This window comes from Mytilus edulis, chromosome 8, assembly GCF_963676685.1.
Source record: "Mytilus edulis chromosome 8, xbMytEdul2.2, whole genome shotgun sequence".
Lineage (NCBI taxonomy): Eukaryota > Metazoa > Mollusca > Bivalvia > Mytilida > Mytilidae > Mytilus > Mytilus edulis.
In genome coordinates, this window is record NC_092351.1 from 66,905,178 (window position 1) to 66,922,772 (window position 17,595).

A 17,595-nucleotide genomic window follows, 5' to 3' on the forward strand; every position below is an offset into this window, starting at 1 on the left:
CAATGTAAAATCGTCAAAATTAAATGACATCTAATATTACTTCTGCGGCTTACACACGGATGTTAAAACATAATAAGTCTCCTGTGTTATTATCAGATCGTTTACCGACTTTTAATTCTCAGATTTTTACCAAACAAATTACGTTTTATATTGAAATAATCTCCCAACAGGTAGATAAACTACTCTAGAGGGAATTTCCAATTACTCCAAGAACACGATATCCATCTCTTTGTTCATCTCTATATTCTTTTGTCTTTGTTTTCAATTTTTATGTATTTGCTTTGTTTCAACTTTATGTAAGGCATAGCAAATTTCAAGTGTCACATAAAGAATGTTTTTAAAAAGACTGAAATCAAGTTCGGTATATTGGTATTAAAAGACATTGGAACTTTTCTTCAACCATATTTTTTGTTGGTCTACCAACCATGGCAACGACCTGATGAAATACACAATAAAATAATCAGTTCATCATTTTGAAAGTTGAAAAACAGGGTAACATTGGTGAAAATGAGCCTCCTTCTCTTATTGAAAAGTGATTAAATTTGACCAGAACTTGGACTGGTGAGATTATCATAATGAGTGCCCTACAAGGGAAACATATCATATACTCATAAGGTCTGACAGTAAAATGGGTTATATGGCTGTATCTTTTCTGCACCTGAACAACTGCCATTAAAATAATATCCTATTACAGAATATAAAATATCAATATGTTTTATTATTGTTGGAGAGAAAAAAAAGAAAGAAGATTTTATCAAAATTGATCATTAAGGATTAAATCTGAATGAGAAGAATGGCTGGCTGGCCTAAAGGTGTCCTAGCTTCTAATCAGAAAGATGACCATTTCTCAGATGTCCAATGAAAGTCAGTTTCACCAATTGCAGACAGAGATGTTTATCTAAGTGTCTTTTTTAATAGGGATAAAGTGAAAAATTGTAGAAACATTATTATATTTCAGTTTTAACATCAGCTGGAATTATGACCACCCAGCCTTTCAATTTGAATAAATATTATTAATTTTTACATTTTATATTTATTTCAGTATATATTCGGGTGTGAAATAAAATTAAAGCGAAAAACAACTTTTGAAAAGAAACTATAAGATTTAACAAATGCTCGTAAATCATATGTCTAAATCATTTGACACACAGTTAGTTTCAAATAAATAAATTACAGTCTCAAATTTCATCCTAACTTATCCGCATCTGTAATTTTCAATTATATCAATGAATTTTTCATGAATTCCATGATCATTACGATTTGAAAAATTTAAACATTTATTCAAATATGCTAATCAATCCATAAAACTTTGAATCATATAACTTTATAGAAAAACTACCATTTCAAAAAAATCTACCTTTATTTTGAAACGCAACACTAAGCGTGAAACAAATGTAAAATTGATTTTTAATGATCGGTAACAAAATTTGAGCTGAATTTATTTTATTTTAAATGTTAATGTAAATGAGCATATAATTTATTACTGGCGGATAAAAATAAAATGTTCATAAAAAGTTTTTATCATTTTTATTACCAAAATATCTAAAACAGTTTTATTGATAGAAGGGCAATCGACATTAAAAATGACATTAAAATATTTAAAATTCTATTTAAATAGAACCAAATAAAATAGTTCAATTAATTAAATTGAAAGTCATTGTGAATGCAAATTACAAATGAAAACTATCAGAATTTCTATAACTGCACAAAAAAACAATGCATTATAAATGACAGTAATTTATTTTTCAATTCATTTATCCTTCCAATCTTTTGATATTTCTTTTCTTTCAAAGCATATCATTAGAATTAAATTTCCTGCAAATTAATTGAAAGCTAATCAAAATATATATCACATTCGATGTTATCATTGTTGAGAACTAAGGGAAATGGCTTGATAATTATGCGATCGTTAATCCTATTATCTATGGCGCTAAATTAAATTTACACAAATTACCATTCAGATATATAAACAGATTCAATAAGAAAATAAGCCACATCCGTATGAAGACTTTGAAGTAGTTGTTCATAGTTTCAATGACAATTCAATAATTTCACAGTCTTTGAACAAATCAAAAACCACAAATTAAAATCCGCAATCACAACTCGTCAAATTTTACACATCTACACCTTAAATCAATGCCAATAGTAGGATAATCAGAAATATCTTTAGAAGAAAATGCACAACTTTACATAATCGAAAGAAAAATGCTTTCTGTGTATTTAATAAACTTGGCTTAATTATGTAAATCTGTGAGAGCAGAACAATATTAGAGACTTAAAAACAGACGGAAGTTAATGAAATTTAATCATTACTATTGAAATATTTACATATAAAGAAAACCCTGATTTATGAGCCATTTAATGCTGGAAGCTAATCGTAGTCAAGTGTATACCATTCGTAAATGTACCCAGTGTTCTTTTTAAATTTCAGTTAAGCGGCAAATTTCCCTACGAATGAATATTGGAAAATTAGAATCAGATTGCAATCCAACATACGATTCACTGATAATACATGATTTTCTTTTTGAACAAAAGTGGTATAATTTGGATGGATTGAAATGATACTTAGGTGAATCGGTACAGAGTTACTCATGCATGAAGAACAATCAGAAATATTGTACTAATGACCCTTAGATCATAGGATTTTTATGTTTCCTATGTTATTTTCCTGCATTTTATGACATGTTCAGTGGGCAGATTTTTTACGGTTCAGTGAAAAACGACTCCCTACAAAAAACTCAAATGTCATAGTAAACAGAAAGCTTGTTTAATTGCAATCATTTGAAAGAAATCTAAGTATATATTTGGTAATTTTATGAATGTTGTGAAACCGTTCTCTGTCATTATTTACGGTAGGCTTGTGACACTACAGTCGCTCCGCACGACGACTGTTGACCTTGGTTGCATCACTGTATTACATCTGCCCACCTGGTAGTTAAATCAGGCGAACGGACCACAAGGAAATCGGCTTTTCTTAATGTTCAAGTTTTGTAACTTGAACCCTCCCCTTCTACTCCTGTTAACAAATCGGTAGAATTCCAAATTCATTATTAAAATATGCTTTAAATCGTGATTTAAGTATACACTTATTATTTACAAATGATATTTATCAGTGCTCAAGAATATAATGAGATATTATGACTACAACAAAAACTGTTAATTGTTGAATTGGAAAAAAATGCATGATTTCAAATTAAAATCCAATTGCCAAAAATAGTGTGAAGTTAATCTATCCTACATCTCAAGTTAATCGGTACACTTTATTCTTATTTACGCTGCTGACTTTTTAATAACAAATAAACAACACTCATGCAGAAAATTCATTGATAAACAGAAGTATAGTAATGTCCTTGAACAGAAATATCTCTGACGCCTACACTTGTTTGAACAGGGGAAACAACTTTTGAAAACTGAACAGTATTTACAATGTATAAGAACATCTTAGTTTTTTGTATTTAAAGAAAGATGGAGTACTGACTACCACAGAACCTGTCAGGATATGTTACTGCTGGCATGAACATTCCTTCCACTTCAACCTGTTGCTAGTTTGTGCAATAACTAATTTTTTTATTTCAACTGCAAGAATTTCTTGCATTTTAACTGTGGGGTATACTATTCATTTTCATCCTGGCAAGGTTATTACTTCCAAAATCCTGCAAATCCACCCCCATTTTTTTTTAATTGCACTAGAGCATCCCCACATAACAATCTAAACTTTAATTAAGTATCTTATTAACTCTGCAAAATGTTTTCATAAATACTGACATCTTTTAGGGATATCACATACCAAGTGTTCAAGAGATTTGTACTGAGTATTACTATAAATTTCATATCTGTCAAAACAAAAGTAAATTTTAATGCCATAAAAGACATAAATTCACATTTCAAAAATCTGATACAGGTGTTCATTTCATACAGCTTTTATAAGATATAATAACTTAATTGGTTTCTTCAGCTCACTGCACAGGATTATGATATCATTTCATTTCTCCCAATACACATCATAAACATCAATAATTCTACATGACCATTTTATGTTCTGTTTTGTGGGATACACAAATTTTCTTTAAGTTGCCAGTCTGATTTTTATACAACTTAGTTATTCTACCAACCTTTCTCATAACTGAGTTGCCTTTCGTGGTGACGTGCATTTTCAGCGGCCACTTTCAACAGGCCCTGTATGTTGAGAAGTAGAGTTTCTATAGATGATATGGATGCATTCTCTCCATTTAATAATGGATTAGAGAAGGTGTTCTGTTGGGTTACTGTCTTTTCTCCATTTTCACTTAATGCTTCACTCTCACTGTTACTATTGTCCAAATCTGTAAAAAAAAAAGGAAACATTTTAGAGCCAGCTTTAGAAAACATTAACATCCAAGGTACGTATGTAAGTGTATAGATCTTACATAGAATATCAATATGTATAGATATGTAAATGTATAGATCATACATAGAAAATCCATATGTATAGATATGTAAATGTATAAATCATGCATAGAATATCCAAATGTATAGATCATACATAGAATATCCATATGTATAGATATGTAAATGTATAAATCATACATAGAACATCATATGTATAGATATGTAAATGTATAAATCAAGCATAGAATATCCAAATGTATAGATATGTAAATGTATAAATCAAGCATAGAATATCCATATGTATAGATATGTAAATGTATAAATCATGCATAGAATATCCAAATGTATAGATCATACATAGAATATCCATATGTATAGATATGTAAATGTATAGATCATACATAGAATATCCATATGTATAGATATGTAAATGTATAAATCATACATAGAATATCCAAATGTATAGATCATACATAGAATATCCATATGTATAGATATGTAAATGTATAGATCATACATAGAATATCAATATGTATAGATATGTAAATGTATAGATCATACATAGAATATCCATATGTATAGATATGTAAATGTATAGATCATACATAGAATATCAATATGTATAGATATGTAAATGTATAGATCATACATAGAATATCCATATGTATAGATATGTAAATGTATAAATCATACATAGAATATTTATATGTATAGATGTGTAAATGTATAGATCATACATAGAATATCAATATGTATAGATATGTAAATGTATAGATCATACATAGAATATCCATATGTATAGATATGTAAATGTATAAATCATACATAGAATATTTATATGTATAGATCATGCATAGTATATCTAAATGTATATATCAAACACAGATATAAGAATTACTAAGCAACAGAGCAGAGTGATGTCAGTCAGTGGAGTAAATAAAAACAATTCTTAACAGAAGAGTATTAGTCTTTTAAAGACTGTTAATTGTTAAAATGTTTTTGCGCAGCTTTGACAAGCATAATGGGGGTATTATAGTTTGTCCTTCTATTCAATAACAATAACAGGAAAAGCAAATAAAAACTTTAACATAATAATAGGAAAGGAGAGTTTCAATGACTTTTCTCCGTTTCAACATAAAACTTAATATTACTATAATCCAAAGCAAAACCTGAAATTTAGAAATTATAAATCACGTTCTTATAATTCAATATTACAACTTTAAAATCTGCATTTAATACCAAGGCCAGCTGACTTCTTATTGTGGTGCAATTGTCATATAAAATCTCTGAGTTATAGAACAAACTGATGTTGAAGCTTTAGTTTATGAGGGGAAAACACTTGCAAACACATAAAACCAAAATAATAAACACAAGTGCACAAATTAAATACTTGAATGAGTATAATAAAGAGTTGGTAGAATTATTAATGTTCTCTGATATGATAAATAAGTGTTAGGCCAAGTTTACATAAGTACTCACATAAGACGACTAATGCACAATGTTGATTTACCTATGATTTATGTTAGAACTGAACTTGGAAACTCTCGTCAGGAATTTGTATCATTTGGTTCCCTTTCTTTGAAACAAATGTCTGTCTGAGCAGGATTATTTTTTTAAGTGCCTAAATGTCTTTGAACTTTTTGAGCCTCTTTTAATATGTTATTCTATTTGGCTTTCCAAACAACTTTATTGTTTTTCAGCAGCAACTGACTCAATTCTTAAAACCTGATGCTATAATTTATAGAGAAAAATCACCATCAGTCTTATTCAAGGTCATCCAATTTTTGACTTATGTATGCTTTTTAATCTGTATTTTTTATTTTCCTCATGTTATAGAATGAGACTGTCTCTGATATCAGCAACTCTTTCTTCCCAGAATGTCAAAACTATTTAGATAAGCAAGGTCAATAACTCTTTAATAAGTACTGGTAATGCTATAGATTTAAAATAAGCATATGAGAATTCTGGACAATTTCAAGCCTTCATATCATAAAGAAAATATATGTTCAATTCATATTATCAACCAAACTTTTACCCAAAACAAAAAATGAAATTCAATATCATCAAAGTTACAAATAAAAAATTGAGCTTTGTTTACTGCATTTTTTAGCATTATGTGAATATTTCTCCATTATAAGTAATTTGTAACAATTTCTTCAATTACTGAGATAAATGTCGGATTCCATTAAAGCTGACCTTCTCAGTTCCTCAAAGAAATTCACAACCATAAATCAACAATTTGTTTCATACTTTCATCATGTACAGATGTTCAGTAAAGATTTCAATTATTAAAATGTGAAATAATATAAATGTAGAAAAATTAAACATGTGTTGATTTACGACATCAAATCACCACAAAACATATGTTATGTATAGATAACCTTACATACTAATTCATATCTTGTAGTTTCTTCTGTCAGTGCATTCAGAAAAAAAAAGAAAGAAAAAAACTGACTCGATGCAAAGGTGATAAAAAGTTTGATCAGTTAATCTTTAGACATTTATGTGTTATTTTTTAAACTTTTGGTGTGGAGAGAGTCTAATAAATGTAATTCCAGAAACATTTGTTTTGAGAACAAAATCATATATGTTGAGAAAAACTTTTAAGATTTGTTACTTTTCTGTCAAATGCATTTCAAGAAGAACCAAAGCTAGCATTGTTGAACGTTTCACATCTAATGAAAGTACATCTTAATTAACACAAACAACTTCTTAAATATGTCTTTTACCAAGATTCAAGATTCGTGATTTATTGGCAAGTGAGGGACAGCATAGGACTGGTAAAACAAAATAAAAATCACTAAAATCAAGATTTTAACTCTTCTCCTATTTTATTTAGAATGTACTTTAAAATATAATGTGATGGCAACATAGAAAAATATTGGACTGAAATAAAGAATTAGGAAAAGAAATAAAAATTCAGTAATTCAGTAAAACTTAAAGCTGTTTCTTCTTTCTAACTTTAAAGTATGAATATTTAACAGTAAGCAATATCCAAGATTTCTGTTTACTTATGTATACTTGTCAGCATCAAAATGCACTGCTTTGAAATTCTTTTGAAAACAAAGCATAAAATAACATAGAAAGTATTTGTTATTGAAAGGCATTTAACAATTATATTTAAATCTAATTATTTCAAAACAGAAGACCGAATTACTGCAGGGTAAATTGTTCCATTAGAGTAAAATATCATATGTGTCTTCATATTATAGAAAGCCTCAAAGAAAAATAATTTTCTGCTAAAAATCCTATTATTTCATGTTCCATTTGTTTCTGTCATTATATCTCATCGAGGCATTATTATCATGGTATATTTTTCTCTTTACCAATTTACTCTTCAGATTAAAACTAAACAGCTCTAAAACAAATGAACAAATCTTTTCATTCATATGAGTGATTTTCCTATCAAAACGGAATCGTAAATGTCATACCTCAAAGCACTTCGAGAAATCAACCGCGCGAAAATGACAGACCCTCTAATAACATGTCATAAATTTATTGTGTTAATTGTGAGTTTATTAATTTGACGATCATTGCTTTTTCCCCTCGTTATCTCTATGTCTTTTCCTATCTGTCGTGTATGATTGAATTTGCCAATATTACGCGACAATGGTGTACAAGTATCCTGAAGGAGCGTGGATCTCGTATTAGATTTACACTCCAGTAAAAGACACTCCACTCATCAAATTATCTGATAACTGCTTTATATCAGATTCAATAAAATTAGTTTCGATGGGAAATGAAAAGAGATGGAAACTCTTAAAGAAAACAAGACATATTTCCTCTTCGACGTTGTTTATTTTTATGCAGAAATGGGGCATTTTGCAAATTGAATACATGATATTACTTAAAGAAAGGCTCATGGCATAAAATAAAACATGCACATAGACAAAGAAACAGAGATCTTTATTACATTTAATTAAGTCTTTAGAGTAAACTTTTATGAATCACAGGACATTTTCAGTGCAAAAAATTGATACGAATGACAAAAGTACAAAACATGTGTGGTGTTTGGTTGCTGTCAGATAACTGTTCATTTTAGATGTCCTCATTTTGAAAGTGAAAAAAAAAATGAATCTGAACAGTACCATTAGTATTTTTTCATTGAATCTCCCTCTTTTGTTCAAGTATCAAGTACAAAAAGTATCAAGTTTTATGTTTTCCAAAGTTGAAACAAAAGACAAATATAATTCACCAGAACATATGGCATTTCATTTCAGTTTTAATAATGTTAATCTTCAGACTAAATCATGCAAATTGCTATGATGTTCACACTCACACAGATAAAACTAAAAAACTTTTTTCACAAAGCCAGCAAGTACTTCCGACAATTAGTACTGACTCTTTATTCTGGCGACTAAACATTTACAAGTAAATTAGTTAAGGTGGATGTTGTCTGGTAGAATGCATTAAAATTAGCAAATTTCCAAATCTATTTTGTTCTGATGAATTTAGTTTAATGAAGATTTTATAAAATAATTAGAATCCAATTTCTTCTTCTCCTGTTGAAAAATAAATATAATTTTGAAGCTCTAATGAGCAAAGCGTGGTCAAATAGATGTTTTTAAGAACAAATCCCCATGCCTACTGAGCATGCTCATTAACTCATATAAAATATGTCTTTATTTTTGGTGTCTGCTTGTTTGTATCAAAGTGAGACATAATATTTCCTTCTGTGTAAGAATTGAACATATAGTGATGGGGAACAGATAGAAATTAAAAAATAACAATTTGATAATATGAAAGTTTGAGACACATGCTGTTACCGTGGCAATACAGATGCACCAAGATGCACGAAGCTAATAACAAACAAACATTATTACATACTTCTTGCCGTGTTCTAAGACTTTTACATGTGGAGAAATCAAATTTATAATTTGACTGTTTCAATAAAATAGTTTAAATGGAATACATTCCATTTTGGATATTTTTGGGACAAGTTATTTCGCATATTCCTGCTGAGTTTGAAATGACTGTACGCTCCACATAATGAGGGTAAAATGTTCATCTGTTTTAGAATTACTTTTTTAAAATGTTTCCTTTTAATCAAACACAGTGTTTTTTTTGTAATTACTGTTTCAGAAATTTCCCAATTACTGCCTTTTCTAATAAACAGAAACTGCTGGATTTTTTAATGAATTTACATTGAATTGAGATTAAAAAACAAAGCTTCTTTTGTCATTTTTATGATGGAGACAGAATAATTTTAATTATTCAAACTTGTTTACCAATCATTTACACCCAATGGTATACTTAACCTCATTATTATAAACAAACATCTAGTGGGTCCATTTTTCCCATTCTTATTTTTCTCTAACGTCCTATTTCTCTGTCCTTTGAGATGACAGATTGAGTTCTTATAATGCAGTTTTAAAGATTTTTTTTTACAAAATATCATGCACTGAAAATATTCCTTTGATGAAAAAGCAATTAATATGAAACAATATAAAGATTGGTCAACTCATTATTTGTTTTTCTTTTGATTTCCTCATTTAGTGATTTTGACGTCTGACTTGAAATTGTAATGTTGAAAATGATTACCGGTAGTATCATTCCTTTCAATATCATAATGCAAGCCAGTTGTCCATGTGGTAACTAAAATAAATGAAATGATTGTCCATGTGGTTACTAAAATAAAAAAAATCTAACATTGTATGTTGTGACAGACCTTGACCTTCTCAGCATGATCAATTACTGTTGAGGATTTGTACAATAAGGTCTTCAACATCTTACCCCTACATCATGCTATGGATTTGACCTGGTCCTTTGGCTTCTGATCTTAGCACAGAGTTGGATTAAGTTTACTAATTCTAACTTGATACTACTAGAATGCATGCTAGATCCAACCTCTTTGGAGCAAGAAAGCTTTTCTCTATTAAGTCCAATTTGTGACCTTGACCTTTTACCAATGACACGGAACCTAAATAGGTCAGAGATCGTTCCTCATGGTAGTAAGTTAACTATAGCTTGGATTTTATTCATAAAATTTTTAGTGTATCTCCTCTCTACACCTTTGTTGAAAAAGGTTAGTAACTTATAATTTTTAGACTTTAATTTTCATCTCTTTTTTTCATCATCTTCATCTATCTTACCATCATCCCTATCTTCATCTGACAATCTATCATCTTCTTCATCTGACAAATCATCACTTTTGTTCTGTGGCAAGTCTTTAGCATGTCCATTAATGTGGAGGTTCAAAGGTCGATTGTCTAAAAAAATAAATTATTTAGAACTACATTTAAGTTACAGAACTACAGAAATCAGCAATTTCAGGGTTTCATTGTTTCCCTTTTAAAGACTCCTAGGTGGCCGTTTGAGGCTTCTTCTTTAAAGAATATAATGGGCCAATCTTAATATTTTTCATTATTCTTTAAACAGGTAATTTTGTGGAAATCCTGTTTTCTGAATGGGAACTTATTTTTACAAATCCTGTTAATACTGTGTTCTTGTTAAGTTTGAATACAGTCTCAAATTTTTAAACAAATTTTATGAACATAAATTTCCAATAGTTCAGGAAACGAGCCTAAACTGGAATAGTCACATTTTGTGAAAAAAGATTGAAGCGATAAAAAAAACAAATTCTCTGTTAAATTTTTCACTACGAAAATCTATACAAGATTTTCTACATTTAAACAGAATAAGTTGTTACAAAAAACAATGTTTTTATTTATATATTTTTTTTCCAGACATTAGACAAATTGAATCACCATGCCAAATTATATTTACAATTTTGATTATTGTCAGTAACTGAGTTCTTTTTATGTTTCAATAGAAAAGTTAAAATAATTGATAATACAGATGTTATAGAAAATATAAACAATAAATTCATTTCACTTGTGAATCATTTGTGGAATCATCAATCCAATAAATGGCTCTACATTAATTCAAAAACATCAAAAATTGTAATGTTATGGTGGAAGTTTAGCAGCAGAAAACAATTTACAAACATCTATCAGATTTAGAATGTCAAGAAAATCATGTTTTATATTAAAAAACACATTTAGCCATTACTCTAGGTAGTAATAAACGTTTCTGGGACTGAATCTAATCTGAGAAATATCGCAATCTAATGTACATTTCAAATGTAGAAAATGAACTTTGTATGTTTCAATTTTATATTATAAAAAGATTTCATCATGATTGAGTTCTAAAACTTCCAAACTATGTCATTATCGTAATTCTGCAAATAAGAGTTCATCACCTAAGCACATAGCTGTATTAATTTTTACACCATTTGCAGATGTTTGTCAGTATTGGGGAATTTGGGGTATATATCAAAGCTTAATTATATGTTTTTTAATTAAATTAAATAGATTTGATTGTATATAAAGACATTATTTTCATACAAAATAACGAAAACAGCATTATAATAAAAAGAAATCAGTTTTTTTCCCCATTTTCCTTGTATTTACCTGCCATTAATTTAGATTGTTACTGTTGCATTATCTGTGTGTACTTCAGGGACTCTGGATCTATTGAAAATCATACTTTTACTCAGCAAAGGACAAAATTTCAACCGATTTGGAATGAACCCTAGGACCTTGAACTTGACCTTTATAATATTTTCTAGGAGCACTTTTATTAAACGTCTGGTTGCCCTTAATCCCAATTGAAATAGATAAGTTCAGGAGCCTTCATTTACAATAGTCTGATTTGTAATGAGGAAATGGGGCTGTTATCATTGGATTAACTTACTCTAGTCAGATGCTATTTTTGTGGGTAAAATTTGTCTGAATTGTGAGACAGAAACTGTAGGGTAAGGGATGATTGTAATGATTCAGTATATATACTATCATGGTGTGATACATATTACTCTATTGTCTTTGAGTTTACAAGGGGGAGTATAATGCTTCAGTATACATACTATCATAGTGTGATGCACTGTTTTCTATGAGTTTAAGAAGGGGGAGTGTAATGACTCAGTATACATACTATCATAGTCTGATGCCCTGTTGTCTATGTCATAAGTAGGAGAAGATCTCATTGGTTTCTGTAGCATCTCCAACCTGTCATCTCTTATCCTATAATTGAAAAAAATATTTGTGAAATACAGCTTATATTTTTTTGAAATTTTCTCATAATTTCCATAAATGCAGGTATAAATTATTCCGGTTTCTTTAAGTACTGCTCCATATAGTCATCATATCATAAAAGAGAGGAATGTATCTTTATTTAGACAATAAACAGTATATCTACAGAGGATAAACTAGCAAATCTGAGGATACTAGGTGTATTGCAACTATTGCTCCTATGAAATTCAGAAGTCAATCCATATTTGTGTGCTCCCTTCAACATATAACAGTTACTGTGGATTCATTACTATTCGTTGGATAGCAATTTTCGTGGGTTTCGTGGGTACAGGGAAACAACGAATTTAAATGTTCAACGAAATGCAAATGTTCTAAAGAAATGCATGTGAACTTTGTCAAAACCATGAATTTAAATACCCACGAATATGCAAATTTTCCTCTATCCACGAAAATTGGTACACACGAAAATAAATGAATCCACAGTAACCAATATTTGTGTGCTCCCTTCAACATATAACAGTCAGCCTATTTTTTTTCCCCAATGTACTTTAATACCAAAATCTTAGTTTCAAACTGTATAATAGTTTTTGCACCTATGTAAGAGTATTTAGCAGAAGATATTAATTGTTTGAGTACATTTAACCTTACTGATCAGCTGTATAAAGCCTGCCAACACATCTCTAATGTTATAGATCATATATTTGTAATAATTATTGAAAGATGTTTCAAATCTTTTAAGCTTTCCATTGGTAATTTTATTAACCTGTGAGCAGAAACATGTTATGTCATCAAGGATAATTTTCCATATGTTTTCAACAAATATCACTTGGCAGATTATAATTATTTCTAATATAAATCCTTTCACTTTTTTCTTCATTTCAATTTCCTGCTTAGAATGTAGAAAAACATTGCTTTTTATCATTTGAGCTGGAAAAATCTTATTAGTTTGTAAAAAATCTTTCTGCGTTTGAAATCATTAATCATCAAAAGAATCGTCATAATTCAAATATTACTCTTTAGAACACAAAGATATATACGAATCGTTTGATAATATTTTTGGGAAATGGTTTGTCCTAATTAATGCTTTCAAGATGAAATGGTTTCATATTGGTTTTATCCCTCCTTTTCTATTTATTTCAAAGATGTACATATGATAAAGACTCTATGATGTAAGACAGTCATTAAAATCAAAGATATAATAAAATCTTTCTTTTAACCATAGTTCCTATTGATTGAATATCATTCACATTAAATGATTACGGTTTTCTTTAAAATAAAATCTTTATTTCCCCATCTTCAAACAAATAAAAAGAATTTTATTTTAAAGTTTTAAGACACTGATTATATCTGTTGTGCATTGATCTCTTTGCATGTTAATTTTGTATCCAGTTTCATGTCCACAAACTCATACATGCAGAAATACAAAAGACATTAAGACTTAAATAGAACTGCAATATGCTGCATGCATTCTACTTTGTATTGCTGGTTAAATCTCTAATTCTTGAAAGACTGAATTCTGATGTTTGACTTTAAAAAAGCAATTAAATTATCAATCGTGGTTAATATTCATACTTAGTAAATACAAATTCCAAAGAATATATAATTTAAATTTGACCAAGAAAATTTAATTTTGAAGAAAAGTGTTTGGAAAAATTTTCAAAGTCAAAATGCAAAAAATAATTTGACTTTTTGGCTTTCATGATAATCATGAACTGCGCGAAGGAGATTTCTGAATAATTTGATCTAATGCTTTTGCACATTAGAAAATATATTTTAGGTCTAGCGTTTGTTTTTTCTTGCCACCTTATAATCTTCTAGGGGAAAATGAAAAATTAAAACATCATAATATATTTTATTTCTGAGTAGTGAGTATTACATTTTAGACATCACATGTCCCCTCAATAAATAGAGTGTTTAAGCCTGGTAATTCAAACTAATCATAGTCCTAATAGCTTGAATACTTCTGGGGTAATATTATACTAAACAATATTGCCAGCCAAAAAATTATTCCACTTATTAAAATTATTAAATATCTTAAACCAAGAAATAACCCCATGTACAGTATAAAACATATTAAGACACTCTTTCCTTATACTTATTGGTATGAGAGTATACAAAACCAATAATATTCAGTGCTTTATCTAAATCTCGGATAACATTTTCTAATATACTGCAATCCTAATGTATCAATTTTCTATGAAGCAAAAACAATTTAATTCCATGTAATTTAGATTCCATCTCCACATCACAATAATGCATGCCACTTTATAAAAGACAAATAAACTCAGTTTTCTATGATTGTTAGAAACATGTAAATCACATCCAATATTGGGAGACAATTTCTACAGTTTGTCAATGAAAGCCGATCATTTTCTCCGATTACAATTCTCTTAAATATATATCATTTACAACGATTCCGACTCCCAAGATCTGATTTTCTGCCACTTAGCGTTAAGACGTTTTCATGACGAGTATAAATTGTACAATAATTGCGTGTTTGTCGAAGCAACAGACAACAAATGGAGAAAATAAAATGACATCTCAATATGGTAGAGAACACAGACGTGTCTATAAGTGACGGAATTAATCGTAATAACCATATGTTTGTATTAGTACGGTTAGATTATAGACTGTAATGGTTTATAGGGAGGTCTATTGGCTTACTACTCAATCTTAATAAGGGGGTTAACTGAAATATCACTCACAAATAACATTCAAATGTATGGTAGACATACAATTTCTGTATATGGTACTGGAATAGTATTTATTGGTATTTGTGTGTTCCATACTTAATTCTTAGAACATAAAACTGAGCCTCTTAATCAATTTATAATGTGTTTTTCTAAAATAAGTGATATTAGAGACAGCACAAATTTGCCTATTAAGAATGTTGTGACATTTAAAAGATATGCATGCACTATAAACAACTTATAATTTTCTTGATACTTCCTTCTAGTCATTATCTAGATTTTGGGTGATAGTAAAAACTTTCCTAATTTGAAACAACAATGTTTGTAACTGAAGTAAATTTCAATCTGATAAGTGAATAAATTAAATGACGCATTAAGAAAATAACAAACATTACTGACATGTTTCATGAATGAGATTTAAGGTTTATCGTCAACAGCTCATCAATGAGTTTTTACTACGTCTCTACGTAGCTTTTGAATGTTAGTATTTTGTTGGAACACAGATCTGCAGTAAACAGAGCTTTGACAAAGTCTTTAATGCAGTAATAAGTTAAAATACTATGATATTAATGACTGTATACACAAAATAATACACATCAAGCTAAATCTGTGAGGGAGTTCATTACAAATTGAGAAGTCCAAATATGAACTTCTGTGGTCTAATTTTATATTGAAATTGTTAATATACAGCATTTGCTTTTCTTAAATCATTTAGTTACCTTGGTGATATAACATCAGATTCAGAACCTGATCTGTCCTTCATCATGGATCCATCAGGTCGTAGGCCAAGGTGAGAGGCCATCGCCAAGGAAACAGGAGGAGATAACATGTGATTGTTGAATGGCATGAATGGCAATGGTCCCATGGCATATGGATGGTGTGCAAATCCATTGAATAAAGCTTTCCTGTCTGCTGAAAGATAAAAAGTTACTAGTTATAAGGCATAAGGCATAGTCAAAGGGGCTTTTTCTACTTGTTGTACGTAACTGGTCCCCTGTTTATGTTTTCCTATGTTCCTCTGATACTGATAACATATCAATCCTTTGAATTAACTTTGCCTAAAGTATAAACACTGAACACTCATGACACTAGGAATTGATACCTTACCAATGACCATAAACTTTATTATCAAATGTGATTGGTTAATTATCAAAAGCAGGAGTAAGAAATATCTATAACTCTAGTATTAAGATTTACTTTGTTTTATTTGGGGGCTCTTTTTTATTTCATTTATATATTTTTTTCTGCGCTGTAACCCTATAGACATGAGTTAATACTTGGAAAATTCAGCAAAAAAATTATAAATATTTTACAATCATCTTTTAAGACTGAATTAATTGTATATGTCAGTTCCATTTAAAATTCAATGAAATGAAGACTGACTTAACATCTAATATATAATATAAAGTTAAAGATCTATGAATTCATTTCAAATTTACCACTTTAGTGACACAATAGTGAAGCCTGTCACCTCTAAGAGTTTTCAAAGTGCTTTGTTTGGCAGTCTAGAATAGATTTATTGTTCTTGATTGGAATTATTCAGACAGTTTTGATTTGAAAAAAGTCATTTAAAAAATTGTAAAATATTACTGAATATGATATTGTCATTGACAAAGAAGCCTTAACAATACCGTATTCATTCTATAACTAAAATTACTCTCTGTATCAACAGACTCCCAATAATTTCAGGGAATCAACAAAAATGAAAAATAAATGTAAAACAAGGAATAAGAATACATTCAAGATGATCACTACTTTTATGATTAGAACTGAAATGTTTGCTAAAACTTAGGACAACGGGAAATAGGCAGGTATCGTAAGGTTGCAGCGGATATCGTTCTGACGTAAAATATAGCTCTGTCATTATTAAAATATCGTAAATATTGTATTGACACAGAGAAACAATAGTTATGGAAAAGTGAAGATAAAAATGTCAACATTTCAAAACTATGATTTTACTTAAATAAATACAAATTGCAAAACTTTAATAACAAAAGATTATGGATTTTGAAGATAGAACAAAGATCTTAGAAAACTATCTCAAGCTCCGATCAGATTGCTTTTAGTATTAACAGATGTATACAATCAAAAATTGATATTTTTTCTATTTAGTTTGACTTTCTATATTTGGTAAATCTTGACAGCTGAGTGTTAAACAGTGTCAGCAATTCAGAACTAAATCGTAATATATTAAAGTTCAAATTGAAATCTTTGTCTGATAAGGACAAAAAAATATTTATAAATGAAAACAATGTAGAAAACGTTTTGATAGTTTCTATTAAACTTATTCCCAATTAAAACTTGATCTGTCTATCAGTAAAGAATACTGTGGACAATTATAAAAGACTTTATACTTTATAACTGTTGGTTGCTGTTATCTTAATGATCTTTATTTACTCCAATTCACCTTTCTAAAGTCATGTATGAATAGAAATTTCATTTTATTTTCAAAGAATAATTTTGGGGCTTTTTATAGCTGACTATGCAGTATGGGCTTTTCTCATTGT

At 29.1% G+C, this 17,595-nt stretch overlaps 1 protein-coding gene across 2 annotated transcripts in view; it reads right to left on the bottom strand.

Annotated features, from left to right (window-relative positions):
- LOC139486112 (dachshund homolog 1-like) overlaps positions 1-17,595 on the bottom strand; it is a 51,120-nt gene that overhangs the window by 6,897 nt on the left and 26,628 nt on the right. The window contains exons 3-6 of one of the 2 annotated variants that reach the window (XM_071270822.1): positions 15,808-16,000; positions 12,301-12,389; positions 10,461-10,577; positions 4,113-4,322 (exon numbers count right to left, since the gene is read on the bottom strand). In XM_071270822.1, coding sequence (XP_071126923.1) covers positions 4,113-4,322; positions 10,461-10,577; positions 12,301-12,389; positions 15,808-16,000 — 609 coding nt within the window. The remainder of the gene's footprint in view (positions 1-4,112; positions 4,323-10,460; positions 10,578-12,300; positions 12,390-15,807; positions 16,001-17,595) is intronic. The other variant, XM_071270823.1, reaches the window with a different exon arrangement.